The 18,852-nt window shown below is 44.7% G+C and overlaps 2 protein-coding genes across 12 annotated transcripts in view; one reads left to right on the forward strand and one right to left on the reverse strand.

The window, feature by feature from the left end:
* On the forward strand, window positions 1-15,974 carry Rccd1 (RCC1 domain containing 1). 6 transcript variants are annotated; one of them, XR_007593905.1, is made up of 10 exons: window positions 1-834; window positions 1,255-1,553; window positions 1,718-2,114; window positions 2,203-2,324; window positions 7,115-7,213; window positions 7,491-7,661; window positions 8,288-8,317; window positions 11,837-11,978; window positions 12,328-12,407; window positions 15,813-15,974. XR_007593905.1 is itself a non-coding variant. In XM_050153961.1 (9 exons), the coding sequence occupies exons 2-8, from the start codon at window positions 1,385-1,387 to the stop codon at window positions 8,784-8,786; spliced, it is 1,140 nt and encodes a 379-aa protein (XP_050009918.1). In that variant the 5' UTR covers window positions 1-834; window positions 1,255-1,384; the 3' UTR covers window positions 8,787-8,826; window positions 11,837-11,978. The 6 variants fall into 6 exon arrangements, 4 of the variants coding, with proteins under 4 accessions (XP_050009918.1, XP_050009919.1, XP_050009921.1 ...); XR_007593904.1 differs by lacking the exons at window positions 12,328-12,407; window positions 15,813-15,974 and adding exons at window positions 8,635-8,826; window positions 10,791-10,968 and having other exon boundaries at window positions 11,837-11,958; XM_050153961.1 differs by lacking the exons at window positions 12,328-12,407; window positions 15,813-15,974 and adding an exon at window positions 8,635-8,826.
* Prc1 (protein regulator of cytokinesis 1) overlaps window positions 9,158-18,852 on the reverse strand; it is a 20,920-nt gene continuing 11,225 nt past the window's right edge. Inside the window, exons 7-15 of one of the 6 annotated variants that reach the window (XM_050153955.1) lie at window positions 18,682-18,829; window positions 17,708-17,844; window positions 17,074-17,169; window positions 15,984-16,130; window positions 15,714-15,815; window positions 14,258-14,362; window positions 11,988-12,164; window positions 11,626-11,667; window positions 9,158-10,139 (exon numbers count right to left, since the gene is read on the reverse strand). In XM_050153955.1, the coding sequence (XP_050009912.1) occupies window positions 10,068-10,139; window positions 11,626-11,667; window positions 11,988-12,164; window positions 14,258-14,362; window positions 15,714-15,815; window positions 15,984-16,130; window positions 17,074-17,169; window positions 17,708-17,844; window positions 18,682-18,829 (1,026 nt within the window). In that variant the 3' untranslated portion in view covers window positions 9,158-10,067. Of the gene's footprint in view, window positions 10,140-11,625; window positions 11,668-11,987; window positions 12,165-14,257; window positions 14,363-15,704; window positions 15,816-15,983; window positions 16,131-17,073; window positions 17,170-17,707; window positions 17,845-18,681; window positions 18,830-18,852 lie in introns of all 6 variants that reach the window. The other 5 variants (XM_050153954.1, XM_050153959.1, XM_050153957.1 and 2 more) reach the window with 5 other exon arrangements.

Here is an 18,852-nt window from a genome sequence, read left to right on the forward strand (position 1 = left end):
AGTTGAGACTGGGCCTCGATATGGGTAGCCAAGCTGACTTCACACTGACGATCCTGTGTCAGCCTTTAGAGCTGTAGGAATTACAAAGCGTTCTTTATTAGCTCTAGTGGAAGGGTAAGCCCAAAGCCTAGGAAACTGATCAAATTCCAGTGTCCATGAGATAAACGGTTTTAGGGGAGAGCATTATGTGCTGGCCCCTGGATACATTGGTCGTGATAATTTGAGTTCTCCGTGAACTCCAGTCGGTTTGGCCTTTGGAGCTGGTGTGCACTTCCCTCAGTGAAAATTTTTCTTTAGCTGTGGCCGTTGAAGATTTGGCTCAGCCGGGCGGTGGTGTTGCACGCCTTTTTAATACCCACACTCGGGAGGCAGAGGCAGGCGGATCTCTGTGAGTTCGAAGCCAGCCTGGTCTCCAGAGCGAGTTCCAGGACAGACTCCAAAGCTACGGAGAGAAACCCTGTCTCGAAAAACAAAAGATAAAAAGATTTGACTCAAACAGGTTCCCCTTCTTGCGGAGGACACCGATCGCTTAGAGGCGGGAAAGCTTAGGGCTCATTGGCTCAGTAGATGTAAACGACAGAGCCTGGGCCAATCAGCGAAGGCACTAATACTCCCGCTTCCTGTCTGGGCTACGGTCCTGAACCACAACCTCCAAGCACGAAGGGAATGGCGGGCGTCAAGGCTTGGTCCTCGCCTGCCGTTTCCCTCCGATCTTCATGAATATTCCTTCAGTGGTTCCACCCGCGTCCGCTGGTGTCGGCGCTCACTGGAGGCTTCAGCCCACTCGCGGGAGCAGCCCGCACGGACTCACGGAGCATTCACGGGGACAGACAGGTAAACCAGCGCATGTGAGTACGTCAGGGAGCCCGCCCCCATACGCGGTGTCGTCATCGCTCGCGCCTGCGATTGGCTCCGGAAAGGCTGCTGGCGCGCGGCGCTTTAAACACGTTCTTCCCCGCCGGTCCTTCCCCCGAGCTGAGCCCCGCAATTCCTTGGCCAGTTTCTTTCGAGATTTCCTGTTAGGTTCAGGGTATAGGGGCAAGGGTAAGGTCAAGAAAAGGTGAATACTTAATATTTTTTACAGTGGATTTGAGCCAAAAGTGGGAGACATAACCAGCTCCAGATAGTTCAACAGTCTCTCATTTGATAGAACCGTTGGCCAAAGCTCTGCTCACGGAACGATAGTGGGACGGACACTGATCGCCTCTGATTAGGAGAGTGGAATGCAGATGGTATCTGGTCACTATTTTACAGATATGCAGCTGTAGCCCCTTTGAAGGCCAGACTCGCCTGTTTGCAATCAGCTTCTCGGGTTGCAACCTTAACCACCCATCCCGTAGCCCACGCCCCAGCCAGGTGGCCACCCATAGAGGGCTCTGTGAATATGACCAAGGAACAGCATGGGACCTGGTTTGGCTTTGGTTTCTGCGGCTTTGGGCAAGTGCTGGGCTCTGGGGATGGGCGCCATTCGGTGCACAGTCCCGAACCACTGTGTGCCAGTGAGGACGTTTGTCGAGTGAGTGCTAGCTGGAGCTACACCGCCCTGGTGACCCGTGAGTACCCTCACAACCCCACCTCCAGGCCTGTTCCCTGTACACCTGCCCAACCATTCTTAATATGCCTGCCCAGAAATACCGTGCACCTTTTGTCTGGCAACCTCGCTGCACCCCTCCCCGAGTCCTTGGTACGTTTCCCACCCCACTCTCTACCCATGTAGGTGGAGGCCGGGTGGAGCTGTCAGGCTCTGTGAACAGCTCAGCAGATGGCTGCCGGGATGCGTGGGCTTCCGAGGGACTCCTGGTGGTGGTGTGTGACAAAGACGGGTCCAGCACAGAGCTGCGGGCCTGGGCGCCAGGCTCGGCACTGCAGGGGGAGCCCCTCTGGGTCCAGAACCTGGTTTCTGAGGCAGAGGGCCCAGGGGAAGATGAACCCAGCAGTGAGACTAGGGCGGGTACCCTACCGCTTCTGCCCGGTGCCCATGCCTACGTGAACCCACAGCCCCCCTTCTGCCAGCCTTTGGCCCCAGAGCTGCGCGTGCGCCAGCTGGAGCTGGGTGCCGAGCATGTGCTGATGCTGTGCGAAGCTGGTCAGGTGTTCTCCTGGGGTGGAGGCAGGTGAGGACCAGCTGGATGTGATTTGGTGAAGCTCGAGGAGGTGGTCTCTTGCATGTACCCGTTGCTGATTAAGGACTCCCTTGATCAGGCACGGACAGCTGGGCCACGGGACGCTCGAGGCGGAGCTGGAGCCAAGGCTGTTGGAAGCCCTGCAAGGCCTCCGGATGGCTGAGGTGGCTGCGGGTGGCTGGCACTCAGTGTGTGTGAGTGGTGAGTGACCTGGGGCTGTCCCCAAACAAGCTGATGAACTGGTGATCTTGGCCACTGCTTCCTCTTGTGGTTTTTGTTTTGTTTTGTGGGTGGTCTAGCCCAGGCCTCATTCCAAACTCGACCCAACCCAGTGATTCCTGACCCTCTAGTGTCTGCAGATTTGGCCCGTTGTCTCCACCACCCTCTTAGGCCTTGCCTGCTGGGGTTGTTATCGCTGTTACTGGGTTCTCCTCCACTCCCACCCTAGGCACCAAGGCTGCTTTCTAAAAATACTCCAGAAGGGAAACACACTTATCCTGGGAACCGCTAAGAGACAGCTCAGCCAGAAAGAATGGACAAGGCTGCATATGCCCGTGATGGTACCCGGGAACTGAACCCAGGTCCTCTGGAAGAGCAGCCAGTGCTCTTGACCACTGAGCCATCTCTCCAGCCCCAGAAGCTACTGATCTGTCTGATTGGGGCTCTCAGTCCCCCCTATGTTCTCATGTAATAGCCCTAGGAGGCAGTGGGGTCCAACTTGGGCAGGAAGGCAGAGGACAGGACTGGAAACAGCCTAAAGGGAAGTTTCAGACCTCAGGCTTGCAAAATAGGTTGAAGCATAGAGGTATCTTATCGAGCAAGGCTTCCTATACCTGGTGCTTAACCTCTGTTTCATCTGACTTTTTTTTTTTTTTTTTTTTCTCGAGACAGGGTTTCTCCATAGCTTTTGGTTCCTGTCCTGGAACTAGCTCTTGTAGACCAGGCTGGCCTCGAACTGTGCTGGGATTAAAGGCGTGAGCCACCACTGCCCGGCTCATCTGACTTCTAAGTGAGGATATTGTCATATAAATACTTCTAGGGCTTTGTGATTGTATTTGGGAAGTGCATAAAACACCAGCACAGACTGAGCATTTTATAAATTACTGTTACTGAATGTTGCGGTCAGTCTCATTTAAGGCCAGCCTGGCCTCAAATGGACACACCTTCAACTCTGTCTTCTTGCCTCTGCCTCCCAAGGAGTGTTAGTGATTAGTTAGTGTGTCCTGATTAGTTTGTTACCAACTTGACACAAGCTAGAGCCAACGGGAAAGTGAGACCTCAATTAAAATGGGCCATCAGATTGTCCTAAAGTAAGTCTGAGGGGGCATTTTCTGGATTGATGGTTGCTATGGGAGATCCGCACCTACCAGGGGCTGGGCCACCCCTGAGCAGATGGTTCTGGGTGCTATAAGAAAGCAAGGGTAGCAAGCCCTGACATTATTCCCCCGTGGCCTCTTCTTCAGTTCCTGCCTCCAGGTTCCAGCCCTGTCTTCCCTGAATGATGGACTTACTAAACTTCCTGGGTTGCTTTTGGTCATGTTTTTTTCCACAGCAATAGGAAGTGACTAAGCACTATAGTAACTAGCTCCAGTCCTCACCTACTATAGAGCCTTGGTGCTACGAAAAGGAGGGCAAGAGAGAGGCAGAAGCCTACAGTAGGACCAGTGGAAGATGGGATTGAAAAAGGGCACAGGTGCCAGGCTGTGGTGGCACGTGCCTTTAATCCCAGCACCCGGGACCCGGGAGGCAGCTGCAGGTGGATCTTTGTAAGTTTAAGGCCAGCCCGGTCTACAGAATGAATTCCAGGACAGTGGGGCTACACAGAGAAACCCTGATTTGAAAAACAAAACAAAAAAGAAAGAAAAGAGTTTACAGGGTACCTCAATGCCTTTGAAAGGGATACAGTGGGGACTTCTAGGGCTACCCTAGTGGGGGAAAAATAGGTGACAGTTTTGAATGAGATTGAAAACAAGCTGGGCGTAGTGGTGCACAACTTTAAAGCCAGCACTTCAGGGTAGGTGGATCTGTGTGTGGGACTAGCCTGCTCTACACAGTGAGTTCCAGTACAACTATGGCTACACATTAAGACCCTGCCTCGGGGTAGGGGGAGACTAAAAAGCTGATACCATCTGATCCTGGGCTTTTTTTGGTTGGGAGATTTTGATGACTGTTTCTATTTCTTCAGCCGTTATAGGTCTGTTTAATTTGCTTATCTGGTCTTGATTTAATTTTGGCAAGTGACATTTATCCAGAAAGTTGTCTATTTCCTTTAAGTTTTCCAATTTTGTGGAGTACAGGTTTTCAAAATATGACCTGATGATCCTCTGTATTCCTCTGTGTCTGTTGCTATGTCCCCCTTTTCATTTCTGATTTTGTTAATTTGGATATTCTCTCTCTGCCTTTTGGTTAGTTTGGTTAAAGGTTTGTCTATTTTGTTGATTTTTCTCCAAGAATCAGCTCTTTGTCTCATTGATTTTTTTATATTGTTTTCTGTTTCTATTTTGTTGATTTCAGCTCTCACTTTGTTTGCTTCTTTTTGTTCTCAAGTTTTCAAATGTTCTGTTAATTCACTACTGTCGGATTTTTCTAGCTTCTTTATGTAGGCATTTAGTGCTCTGAACTTTCCTTTTAACACTGCTTTCATTGTGTCCCGTAAATTTGGGTATGTTGTGTGGTCATTTTCATTGAATTTTAGGAAGTCTTTAATTTCTCCCTTTATTTCTTCCTTGATCCATTGATGATTCAGGTGAGCAGTTTGTAGGTTTTCTGGAATTAGTCTTGCTGTTGACTTCTAGTTTTATACCATGGTGATCTGATAAGGTACATTGGGTTTTTCCAATTTTGTTTGTTGAGGTTTGTTTTGTTACCGAGTATGTGGTCAATTTTTGAGAAGGTTCCACGAGGTGCTGAGAAGGAGGTATATTCTTTTTTGTTTGGATGGAATATTCTATAGATGTCTGTTAAGTCCATTTGAGTCATAACATCTGTTAGTTCTCTTATTTCTTTGTTCATTTTTTGTCTGATTGACCTGTCCAGTGGTGAGAGAGGATTTGAAGTCTCCCACTATTAGTGTGTGTTGTTAATGTATGATTTAAGCTTTAGAAGTGTTTTTTTTTTCACATATGAGGGTGCCCTTATATTTGGGGCATAGGTGTTCAGTATTGAGACTTCCTCTTGATGGATTTTTCCTGTGACTAATATGAAATGACCTTCTTTGTCTCTTTTGACTGATTTTAACTTGAAGCCTATTTTGTTAGGTATTAGGATAGCTACATCTGATTGTTTCTTAGGTCCATTTGATTGGTTTATTTTTTTCCCCAACCCTTTACTCTGAGACCATGTCTGTCTTTGAGGTTGAGATGTGTTTCTTGTACACCGAAGAAGGATGGATTCTGTTTTCGTATCCAATCTGTTAGCCTGTGCCTTTTTATAGGTGAGTTGAGTCCATTTACATTAAGGGATATTAATGACCAGTGATTGCTATCTCCTGTTAATTTTGTTTTCATTGTTGGTGATGTTAATTTATGCATTTTTTTCTTATTTGGGATCTGGGTATCATTTTTGTTTTTTTCAAGACAGGGTTTCTCTGTAGCTTTGGAGCCTGTCCTGGAACTAGCTTTTGTAGACCAGGCTGGTCTCGAACTCACAAAGATCCGCTTGCCTCTGCCTCCCGAGTGCTGGGCTTAAAGGTGTGTGCCACTGCCACCCAGTTTGTTTTTGTTTTTCAAGACTAGAGTTTCTCTGTTACAGCTCTGGCTGTCATGGAACTCACTTTGTAGACCAGGATGGTCTTGGACTCACAGAGATTTGCCTGCCTCTGTCTCCTGAGTGCTGGGGTTAAATGATTAGAGCCACCATCCCCTGGCTCTTGGTCAAACTTACTCTTTTTTTTTTTTTTTTTTTTTTTTTTTTTTTTTTTTTTTTTTTTTTTTTTTTTTTTTTTTTTTTTTTTTTTTTTTTTTTTTTTTTTTTTTTTTTTTTTTTTTTTTTTTTTTTTTTTTTTTTTTTTTTTTTTTAATATTTATTTATTTATTTATTATATATACAATATTCTGTCTGTGTATGTGCCTGAAGGCCAGAAGAGGGTGCCAGACCTCTTTACAGATGGTTGTGAGCCACCATGTGGTTGCTGGGAATTGAACTCAGGACCTTTGGAAGAGCAGGCAATGCCCTTAACCACTGAGCCATCTCTCCAGCCCCCAAACTTACTCTTAAAAGATTAACTTTTATTTTATTTTTTTTCGAGACAGGGTTTCTCTGTAGCTTTGGTGCCTGTCCCGGAACTAGCTCTTGTAGACAAGGCTGGCCTCGAACTCCCAGAGATCCGCCTGCCTCTGCCTCCCGAGTGCTTGGATTAAAGGCGTGCGCCACCAGCGCCCTGCTTAACTTTTAATTATGTATATGTGTGTGGGGGTGACCAGAAGAGGCTATCAGATTCCTTGGAGCTGAGTTACAGGTGATTGTGAGCTACTTGGTGTGGGTGCTAGGAACTTGAACCTAGGTCCTCTGGAGAAGCAGCAAGCCCTCTTAACCATTAAGCCATCTCTCCAGACTCTCAGTACCTTTTTTCAACATGGCAAATTCATATTGATATTGCTTCCCCCTGCCTCTCTTGGTGAGACTGCCCTCTTCATCCCTGAGCTTCCTGCCTGTCCTCAAGTCCCACCTAACCTAACCTCTTCCTTCCTTATTGGTCATTTAGCTCTTTACTAAACCAATGAGAGCAACACATCTTCACAGTGTACAAAAACACTATTCCAATATAAAGCATCCAGGAAGAGGGTGGAGACTTTGAGGCCAGCCAAAGAGGTGCATAGTAAGGCTGTCTAGGACAAGGAAGCTGGTGTGTCTTGAGAAGGGGGCATCTTTCTTGGGTACTTGGATAGGGTAGCCTTTACCCATCCCTAGGACATGGAAGTGGGGATGTGTAGAGGATGCAGGTAGATGGAAGGGTTTCCATCTGTTTCAGGGATTCTCTTGGTCTCTTTCAGAAACTGGAGATATTTATATCTGGGGCTGGAATGAGTCAGGGCAGCTGGCCCTGCCCATAAAGAACCCTACAGAGGACAGGAAGAGAGTGAGTGGAGCAGGTAAGGTCAAGCTCTAGGATTCTTTACTGTGTGCTAGACACTGAGGTGCGGTGCTCAGGATCAGGACTCATCCTGGCAACTGCTGGACAGACACCACTCCTTGGTGTGGGAGGCTGATGCTGGTTTTGGCACAGCACAACCGGCAGGTGTGTTGAGTAAGGGCTGGGCACCAGTTCTGGCACTAGAAAGTGTTTTACAGAGCAATGTAGGAAGATGCAGTGTGTGGATGAGGTTTGCCTCCATGCTCAGAGTGTTAAACATTATAATCATTCTAAAGCCACGGAACTGAATGAAGATTGTCTCAAAGAAGAGGAAGCAGCTATGACTGATGTTGGGGCTCCTGCCCCCTTCATAGCCATCCAGCCCTTCCCAGCTCTACTAGATCTTCCCATGGGCTCAGATGCAGTCAAGGCCAGCTGCGGATCCCGACACACAGCCGTGGTGACGCGTGAGTGGACTGGCTCAGGATGAGGCAGTATTCCATCCCATTCTTTAGCTGGGGGTGCAAAAAATAACACTTTGCTTTGCCCATCTTTTTTTAATCTTAGTAAGAGTCTCACTTTATTATGCAGACTTGTCTCAAACTCCTGGGCTCAGACTTTAGAGTAGTTGGGACTATAGGCACATGCCACTGCACTCTGTATGCTAGGGACTGGATCTAGGGCTTCTCATGTACCAAGTAAGCACATTACTGAGCTATGTTCTTGACAAAATTTACCCTATTATAGCATCTTTTGATATATGATCAGCTGTCTCACTTTGATGCTGGACATGGCAGCACACACTTATAAATCCTAATTCTTGGGCTGAGGCAGGAGGACTGGGACTATATAGTGGAACTGTTTCAAGTCTTATCAACTAAAAACAATAAAAAGGTTACTTGCATATCTTTAACAGCTCCACAGCCTCAGACCCATAGGTTCTTCCTTCTAGAAGGAAGCCTGCCCAGGCTAGGGTGTGACTCCATGTGTACATCCAGAATTCCAGCGTGTTGTCTTTGGCTTGTGCCAGGCCAGGTAGTATCTTGTCTAACTAGCAGAACAATGGTGGCAGCTACTTACTCTTTGGTTGCAGGAACAGGAGAACTCTATACCTGGGGCTGGGGTAAGTAAAAAGGGTTTGTGATTTTTCCAAGGGGATGAATATAGAGCAGTTGACATAAAGCCACACAAACAAGAGGGGTAGGAGCTTCAGCCTGACAGATGGGAGGAGAGCTGAAAAGTCGTGTGTCTCCCTTGGGTGGGAACATATGTCTGCCAGACAGATGCCTCTGACCATCTTGGCATAGGAAGCAGGAAAGCCTAGAGGAGTCATTGCCACTGTCCTCTGGGCGACCCCAAAATTTGCTTGGGCTTTGAAGCTTCCTGACTTCACAGAAGGCCAGCAATGCCTATCAGAGAAAGGGGCTTGCTACATTCTAGGTAAATATGGACAGCTTGGCCACAAGGACAGCAGCAGCTTGGACCGACCCTGCCGTGTGGAATACTTCGCTGAAAAACAACTCCAAGTAAGGGCTGTCACCTGTGGACCCTGGAACACTTATGTGTATGCAGTGGAGAGAGAAGAAATCTGACATATATCATGTGAACCCCCAGGTTGCTATCGGAGCCTAGGTGAGAATGAACTGTCACAAGCCAACATAAGTTTAGAGACAGGGATGCAGATCCCACCTCAGGGTTAAAGGTGCATGACTCCAAGATAAAAACCAATGTTACAAAGCATGTAGGAAAGAGCTGAACATGTATTTTTTAGAGGAGTGTTACGGATCAAAAGAACCCTAGACTTTCTGTGTGCTGGACAAGCATCAATAGCTAAGTTATGTATACCCTAGCCCAGCTTCACTAGTTGCAAAATGAGAAAATACATGAATAAAATAGTATTACCCAAATGAGAAAGATTCTTAATCAACAGAACAAAGCAACAATTGATTTGGAGAAAAAAACATGTTTTCCAAAGGTAACTATATACATTTTATTTTAATATATTTAAAAAGAGAACATATATATTTGAGCAAAAGACAGCATGACGACACAGACCGAGTTTTAAAGAATCATTTACTGTGTTGGCACACCACAGAATAAATAATAGTGCTTTGGGAAGAGTAGTGATCCTCTGGGTGCTTAAAGAGCCTGGTGGGTGTGATTGCAGGGACACTGCCTTTTAGATGTGCAAAGTTGCTCATGTCCATGCCCAAAAGGTCCAACCCACCCCAAAAGCCTCTCCATTTTGTTGTCAGCTACAAGAATAATTGTGCATAGGGAGCACAGGGCTGGAAGACAGGTCAGACAAGCACATGTGTTCATACACACTTCATAAAGAGATTGCACTACATAAATGCTGGTACTGCTACTCTTTGGCAGCAGGTCAAGCCATCTCAAATGCCAGAACACAAGAAATCCTCACTGGGATAGTGTGGGGTGAGGGGCACAGGTCTCTGGGTTAAAATCAAAGCTACCATAGCTACAGCATTAATTTAAAAAATTGGTAAAGATGTTAACTGCTAATTCTAGGTCTACAGGCCAGAATTGTTTCATGTCTCATACTTCAAGGCTGGGCACAATCATTTTCTCATTTTTCAATACAGTAGTGAAATAAACCCTTGACCATTCTTTAAATAGAATTATGGGGTAGAGAAAACAAATTAGGTACCAGATGTTAAAATGTGTACTTGCAGTCATAACTAGATTTTCAGGCTTCATCTGTGGTACTCATGCCTCAAGTTAGGCTCACGGTATCACAACAGGGTTGTTTCAAACACACCTAAACTGAAGAAAAGCTATAAAGTCACCCCAGTATAACAAGTCAGTCCAGTCTAGGCACAGGAAGCCACAGCTGGCTAACTGGTCAAGAATTCTCAGGACTGGATGTTGGTTGAATTGAGGATTCGAGAAGTAGCGTCAGCTCTGGAAGCCTTTGAAAGTTCTCGCTGTTGAAGAATGAACATCATCAGTGAGAGCACTAGTGCAGGCCCTTCCACTCAAACTTGCAGCACAAAGCCCCCAGCGGCAGTTTCCCTGAGGAACCTGAGCACCATTCTGTAAAGTCACAGGCCCAGGACATGTGCACATGTGCCCCGCTCTGAGCCTCCATCAGTCCAATCTTAAAACTTCAAGAGAAAGCCTTACATTCACAAAGTTACTTGAGTAGTTTGTGTTGTAAAGCCAAGCAAGCAACAAGCTTTGTTTTTTCCTGTCCCTGTTGGGATAGAACCCCAGGGCCTTGTACATGAGTAAAACAAGGGTCAGACCGTTTATCTACCAATCCCGGGGGCTGAGGGCTTTGTAACCTGCTGGTGATTTGATCTCATGCTGGAGTACATGGTGGAAAAGCACAAGAGAACAAGAGGTATTAGTAGAGGTGAGTGGCTTTGGTGCTGGTCCATGGAGTTTGTCAACAATAGCTGCGGATACCAAAAACCCTCCAGGCTTAGCTAGAGATAGATGGATGTGTAGGTAACATTTAAGCCTGAAATAGATAAAATGGGCTTTGGCTAGCAAGCAAAAAAGGGAGGGAAAGCTAGATCTGTTTTTTGGCAATTAGCCAACAAGAGTTTTCATACATCCATTTCTCCCGATAGAAACACCACCACCTAGAGAAAGAAGGGCCAGAACATGAAGAATTTCAACATTTCCAACTGGCCACAGTCATTTTATGTCCCAATCTCCTTCCCTGTGGCGGCACCGAGAGGAGGCAGTCCCAGCTTTAACTTGCTGTTCCCCACAACAAGGGTTAAGGGCAGCCTTCACCTCTCACTGGTGAGATAATGAAAGAGAAAGCAGATGGTTAAGGAAAAGGCACTGTAGTTAGGTGTCAGCAAATTCAAAGCATTGTAGTGAAGAGGCATTTCAGTCTCACACACATTAGCGACTCACTGGTAGAAATAAGTAGAGGTGAGAAAGAGGCATAGGCCAGCCTATGTGGACAGACTGGGCGACTCAGCCCTGTGGGTTAGTAAGGTATATACTCCAGGAAACAATCAGCACACAGGCCAAGAGCCTCAGCATAAGCAGCACACAGCTGGGGTTCCCATCCCCATTTGGGGGAGAGGGGGCTTTGATATGAAAACTAGGGGATGGGGGCCAGGTATTCTTTTTAATTATAATAGGTAAATATATATTTGCACAGTCTTAGGTGGGGCTGAGAATCCAATTCAAGTCTGAACATGTTTTCTTGCTAGTCAGTCTACTAGAAATAGAAACCAGACACTTATTTTTGAAGCCCACAGGAAGAATTCTTGTGGGTTTTTTTTGTTTGTCTTATATGGTTGCTGTTGCTTTGGTTTTTAAGGATATATGTGGATACAGCTGAGATTATGGGTTAGTATAGTACTGTGTCCCGGTGGGATGAAGCCAGCAGATGACAGATCAGTTTAGAAAAGAGGACATGGGACATGCAAGGGTTGCCATACAGACCTGAAGCCCAACAGTGGAGCTGTCAGAGAGGGACGGGTCCTTCTAAGAACAAAGAATTAAGACAATTACCAAGAACTCCACCAAGAGAGCACCAGGCCAGTCATTAGCAGGTTACCTCCTGCAGCCAGGGAATGGTACAGTAGCTTAAGCAGAAGGACTCAGGTCAAATGCCTAGCTGCTGACATCAGCTTCCTTGCTGTACACCCCCTAGGCCACCCACACTCTACCATGATCAAGGCAGGAAAGGGATTCTCAGCCTCCGGTTACTGTCCTGACTGAATATCCTGGACGCCCTTGGGAAGATACCCACGCTGCCAACTGTGTGCTCCCCAGAGACTGGTAGATATCGAAAGGTGAATTACCGAAAACTCAGAATAGGTGCTGGCAACAGATTTAATGCTGCAGTTGTGCTGGAGGGGGGTCGAGCCAGAGTACCCACCGCTCAGGATGCTGCCATTGAGCTCCATGTTCTCCTTGTTGGCCCTGAGCTGGGCAGCTCTAGGTGTTTTCTTTCCAGAACACATAGAAGTGGCCACTGCCTGCAGAGAAGAAAGATATCCATGTTATCCATCACCCTAGAATGAATGTGCTCACAAAACCACTGATGCCACATTTATATTACTCATGTCTGTAACCTTATGCTTCTGTTTAAAATGATGCAGTTAACTCAGACGTCGTGTTGCACATCTTTAATCCCAACAGAAGCAGGTGGTTCTGAAATCCTTAGTGAGTTCCACGACAGCCAGAGCTACATGGAGAGACCTTATCTCAAAACAAAACAGGTACATTTAACTTTTAAAAATGTGCTGGGGATGGGCTGGAGAGATGGCTCAGTGGTTAAGAGCATTGCCTGCTCTTCCAAAGGTCCTGAGTTCAATTCCCAGCAACCACATGGTGGCTCACAACCATCTGTAATGGGGTCTGGTGCCCTCTTCTGGCCTGTAGGCATACAAACAGACTGTATATGTAATAAATAAATTTAAAAAAAAAATGTGCTGGGGAACAAACCAATGGCCCACGGAATACAAATCGTGTTTGACTACTGAGCTATCAAAACCCTAGCTCCTGGCATGAATTATACTTCTTAGCAAAGTTCCTACTTGTCAGTGGGTCTAGTTATTCAATGTCTGTCATAGTGTTTGTTATAGGTTGTAGTCCTTCCCATTCCATCAGTGAGGAGCGGTGATTGTTTCCCCTCATCTTTGACCATTCTCTAGCGCCCAGCCTCTTAAAACAGTGGGTGATGACCCACATGAGGTCACATAACTGTGGCATGAAAAATGCGGCTATAAAAAGTTTTTGAATGTGTGTGGCCAAAAATCAGTGAACCTGAGGAGCTTCCAGCATCAGTTGCTTGTGTAGTGTCTACTACATTGCAGCCTTTGCTTGGAACACACAACACACACTAGGAAATTTTCATGTCATACTATTCTGTGCCAACAAATGGTGCCTAAATACCTTAGTGCTGATTCAAAACACACTTAACAGCATAACTGCAGTAGTAACTTTATACAGAGTTCTGCTGTTAACAGGAACATGATGGTTTAATTATAGAAAACAAACCATTAATATTTTCCTTACCATCATTCCCTTTCATTTAAATATCAAAACAATATGTCCTTACGTTGTACTGTTAGAATATTTTTTTAAAGATTTATTTATTATGTATACAACATTCCTTGCATGTATACTTGCAGGCCAGAAGATGGCACCAGATCTCATTACAGATGGTTGTGAGCCACCATGTGGTTGCTGGGACTTGAACTCAGGACCTTTGGAAGAGCAGTCAGTGCTCTTAACCTCTGAGCCATCTCTCCAGCCCCATGTTAGAATATTTTAATTGCTGAGCTGCTGACTTGAATTTCATTAAAAATAAATGAACTGAACTTCAGCTTGTATTAGGACAGAATTTACAACAAATCAAAGTGTCCTAAACGTACTTCTGTAATTTTGTACTACTTCTAATTCCAGTCAACATTAGTGATTATAAATCAAGCTATTGCCAGACAGTAATGGCACACACCTTTAATTCCAGACGGGAATCTCTGAGGTCAGCATGGTCTACAGAGTGGTTTGCAGGACAGCCAGGGCTACACAGAGAAACTTTTTTTTTTAATTTTGGTTTTTTTTTTTTTCAAATATTTATTTATTTGTTTATTATGTATACAATATTCTGTCTGTGTGTATGCCTGCAAGCCAGAAGAGGGCACCAGACCTCATTACAGATGGTTGTGAGCCACCATGTGGTTGCTGGGAATTGAACTCAGGACCTTTGGAAGAGCAGGCAATGCTCTTAACCGCTGAGCCATCTCTCCAGCCCCTAATTTTGGTTTTTTGAAACAAGGTTTTTCTGTAGCTTTGGCACCTGTCCAGGCGCTAGCTCTTATAGACCAGGCTGGCCTTGAACTCACAGAGATCTGCCTGCCTGGGATTAAAGGTGTGTGCCACCAGTGCCCAGCAAGAAACACTGTCTTAAGGAGAAAAAAAAAAGCCCTGGTCTAATGACTATCTGGCTCTGGCCTGACTCTCAGAATCTCAATGATCACCAAACTGTGATCTTAGGAACTAGGCTGAGGAGGACCTCTAGGAAGCACACAGCAAACAGGGATATGCATGTACAGAATATACTAACCTTGCTGCCAGGAGGTGGTCGGGATATAGGTGAATGGTACATTGTTCCAAAGACAGGCCGAATGCTGCTGTTGGGTGTAGCACTGGACATGGTGGTGGTGTTCATCTAAGAACAGATACTTTATTGATGGGAGGTTAACACATCAGCCTTTCCAGCAACCCAGCTCCACCCTGCAGCACGAAGTGTCCAGGAAAGGAGCTACTACAGTATAAAGTTGGCTGTGCACAATACCGCACAGCTTTAAGGAAATTTAAGAAATGTCTCAAAACCTATTAGATCTTCCAGCTGAACTATAAATTTACCTAACTACTTATGGCACAAGATGTACAATTTGGCCTCATGAAAGCATATATCCATATGAAGACTTACACATGTTTATGGCAGTCCTGCCTGTCCTGGAACTCGCTTTGTAGACCAGGCTGGTCTCAAACTCACTGAGATACACCTGCCTATGCCTCCCTAGTGCTGGGATTTGGAAAGGCGTGCGCCACCACTGCCCAGCTACAGCAGTTTTAACTGTAACAGCCCAAAGTTAGAAATATCCCTCCCTTCACAGGTGACTGGACAAGCAGATTATTCTATATGCACAAAATGGAATTACTACCCAATAATAGAAAAAGAATCATACTATAACATAGATGAATCTCAAAAACATGCTAAATGAAAGCAACCATACAAAATATATTGCATGATTCTATTTGTATAAAATGTTAGAAAATGCAACATTGTGGCAGTAAATTTCTGGTCGTATTCTCTTCCTCCTTCCTTAGACCTTAGCAAAGTGGCATTAGGAACCTATTGGAGCTGTGGATATGTCCATTATCTTCACTGTAGCGATAATTCCTTATTAAAGTGTACATTTTATATACTGCATGCTCACTATACTAAATAAAGTTGTAAGATTTTTTAATGCTAAGGATTAGGCCAAGAGCCTTGCATATATTCTACTTAATTTTTAAAAATCCTGAACATGCTGGGTATGGTGGCAAGGCCCAGCCAGCATTCTAAAGGCATTTGTTAAAAGCACGGGAGGTGTCTTTCGCCTAGTACTATCACTAAGTTTAAGTTTTTTGAGACAGGGTATACAAGAGTATAGCCCTAGCTGTCCTGGAACTCACTCTGTAGACCAGGCTGACCGTAAGAGATTTGCCTGCCTCTGCCTTCAGAGTGCTGGGATTAAAAGCATGCACCACCACTGCCTGCCTTTGGATGATGAACTTCTGAAAAGATTATCACATGTTGCTCCCAATTATCAGCCTCCAGGGGTTTATTCATGCAGGGTCTTGAAAACTGGCACAGAATTGGCCACTCTGTCACTATAAGCTGCTACTGTTTTCCCATACACTCTCAAATGAATAGCCTACAAAGACAGAAATACGGTCAATAAAAAGCAAAGAACTCTAGCTTCCCTCCCTTGTGAGCAGCAACAGCATGAAGGTAGATTTACCTTGCGTACTTTGCCAGGCTTGTTGGGAGTCATTCCTGGTCTCTTGCAAGGTGTCCGGGGAGCACTGCCATAGAGCATCTCTGTCTCTGTCTGTTTCTTGTTCTTTAGTTGCTGAATGAAATAATGATATGCCCAGTAAGACCGCAGAACCAGAAACCCAGGTAAATCTCTATAGGCTGAAGTAGAAGAAGCTGCTGTAGTCCACCTATTCTTCAATAAACTCTGATCCCAGGACCACTAAGTGGTATCCTCTTTTTCTAATTTGTGTGCACAACTTACTCTTTCCTGTTTGGCTCTTTCTTTCTCCAGTCGATGCAGTTCCCATTGTTCTGTAACATACTCCATGAATTTCTGCCCATTCACCACGAACGCCATTGATTGCTCTTGTTCCCACTTTTCAATCCGCGCTTTCAGCTCCTCTTCCAGCTGGCCCGGAAACAAGGACATGCTATTTAAGTCTTTGGTGTTAATCTCAAATGAAATAATTATCGTAAAGAAAGACTTTTTCCCAGTGTCATCAACCTTCTGATAGCCAAACCCATATGAATGTAAATTAAAGTGAAGGGAAATCAAAGACTAGAGTGTTCACTTAGACACACATTAAAAAGGAAAAAAAAAAAAAAGGCCCCAGTGTAAAATGGAGGTTTTGATGTCTAAAGTTAGAAGCAGCACTGGGAATATCAACATTATCTAGACAGGGTATGTTATGAACAGGAGTATGGAACCACACACTGTCAGCTTTTCAATATGGAGCAGTGAAGGTGGGTAAGCTGAACTTTTTAGTATCTTGGTCCTTTCATCTCTACATATGGAAATAATATTAAATATTAGACAATGGAATGAATGAAATACCATTGAATATACTATCTGGCAAAAGTTAACAAAAGCTATTTAGCACTATTACTAAACAGAAGACAGTAGCACTTTTGTGAAAGTTAGTCTTATGCTATAGGTGCAATTGTTATCCTACAATTCACTGTGAAGTCTTAATACACCTCATTGTTATTATCTGAAGACAGTATTTAAGGTAAGTGGGTTCAATAAAGTCATTAGGGTAGGACCTAGTAATTAGGACAGAGACCCATAGGAAAGACCAGTGAAGACAAAGGAACAGAGGATAGCCGTTTACAGTCAAGAGAGACCCCAACCCTATCAAAGACACGCTGAGCTCATACTTCTAGCATCCAGAAGTATAAACAGATAAATTTCTGTTGTTTTAAGCCAACTAATCTCTGGTAGTTGTGGCAGCCTTAGAAAAACTCCTACAGTCAGTTGAGTTATATAATATATATAAAGGGTCAATACATACTTGCTGTCCTTCCTATGTTTAAAAAGGACGAAGGAAAAGGTGCCTTACAACCAGAATTACCTTAGGGAGTGTTTTCTGTAGCTTTGCTCGTTCCTTTTCTTCTTTTAGAAGATTTCCCCCTCTGTTTGTAAACCGACTTGGATCTGAAGCCTTTCTCTGTGAAAAACATATTTGTTAGAGTAAAACCTAGATAAAGTGAATAAGCATGAGGACCGGAGTGCAGGTCGATCCCCAGCACCATGTAAAAAGCTACAGGTGGTAGTGCCTGCCTTTAATCCCAGTGCTCAGAGGCTGAGGCTAGGAGATCCAAGTTCAGTGAGAGATCTTACCTCAAGAAATAAAGTAAGCCAGTGCTTGGGAGGCAGAGGCAGATGGATCTCTGATCAGTCATCTTGACACAGCCCCTGACTGGTACAGCCTATAAAGAGTAACTGCAGGGGCTCTAACCTACCAAGGACTCTATGTTTCTATTCCTAACCTCTCTCTGCAGAGGAACTAGCTGTCTGGAAGCCTGTTTTCCTCACCTCACAGTCTCACTTCTCTATTTGTAATGCTTTTTCCTTTCACTTTGAAGCCCAGCCTAGGGGAGAGCCCATGGTAAGTAATCCTTCAGTTTGCCAAGCACTAGGACTACCACACCTGGCATGCTTTCATGAGGGTTAATTTCACTCTAGAGAAGTACAAGGGATGTTACCTCAAATTCTAGGAAGAGTTTCCAGCTCTCTTCCCATTTTTGGACACCTTCAAATAGTTCCTTATGAACTTCATAGTGGTTTCTTAACCGTACAATCTCAGCATCATGAAGATGAAGCAGGTTTTCTGTGTAGTCCTCTGCAACAGAAAAGTTCAATAGTGGATTTTTTTTGGTTTTGGGGTTTTTGTTTGGTTATTATTTAAGACAGGGTTTCTCTGTGTAGCTTTGGAGTCTGTCCTGGAACTCATTCTATAGACCAGGCTGGCCTCAAACTCACAGAGATCTGCCTTCCTCTGCCAACCATGTGCTGGGATTAAAGGTGTGTGGCAGGTTTGGTTTTTTTTTTTTTAAAAAAAAAAAACATTAGTACAGTGGTTCTCAACCTGTGGGTCTCGATCTCTTGGGGTCGCATACCAGATATATACATTAGGATTCATAATAACAGCAAAATTACAGTTGTAAAGAAGCAACAAAGTAATTTTATGGTTGGGAGTCACAACATGAACTGTATTACAGGGACATAGCATTAGGTTGAGAACCACTACTCTAGTGTTTGGTATTCCAAATAACTAAGCCTACAGTGAGGAAAGTTCTCTACCTTAAAATAAAATGACGTAGAAATAAAGTGAAAATAAACCTTAAGGATAGAGAGAAGAATAAAAGCCAGCCACAGTAGCTGGGGTGAACTAAAGTAGTCTAAATTGATGAACATTCTCCAAAATAAAATATCTAAATATCTGTTGTTTTGTTTAGGACACTTTCACCTCTGTTCAGTTTATGACAGCCTGGAACTCTCCTTGACTTTAAGTTCAGACAAAAATTTAATTGTTATACCTTTGGATTCAGTTGGTCAAAATTTTTTACTTATCTTATGACATGAAAACTGCTTAGAACCAAAAATACAGAATTTGGTGAGTGAGCTTGTAAAAGACCTGTGAGGGAGGTCACATGAAGGTCATCACCTCTGTACTAACCAGAATAGTAAGGGGCAAAAGCCTGTCTCTGTTCCTGGCTGTAGAAGCACTGGTCCCAGAACCGAGCCAGCTCCACTCGAATGGTCTCGATCACTTGCTTTATGTTCTGCATTTTCAGCTCTTCTAACCGATCCACCTCTAATTGCAGCTGAAAGATAAAAGAAAGGCGAG

The sequence above is a fragment of the Alexandromys fortis genome, unplaced genomic scaffold (assembly GCF_014885135.2).
Source record: "Alexandromys fortis isolate MF-2015 unplaced genomic scaffold, M_Fortis_MF-2015_v1.1 scaffold_86, whole genome shotgun sequence".
Taxonomy (NCBI): domain Eukaryota; kingdom Metazoa; phylum Chordata; class Mammalia; order Rodentia; family Cricetidae; genus Alexandromys; species Alexandromys fortis.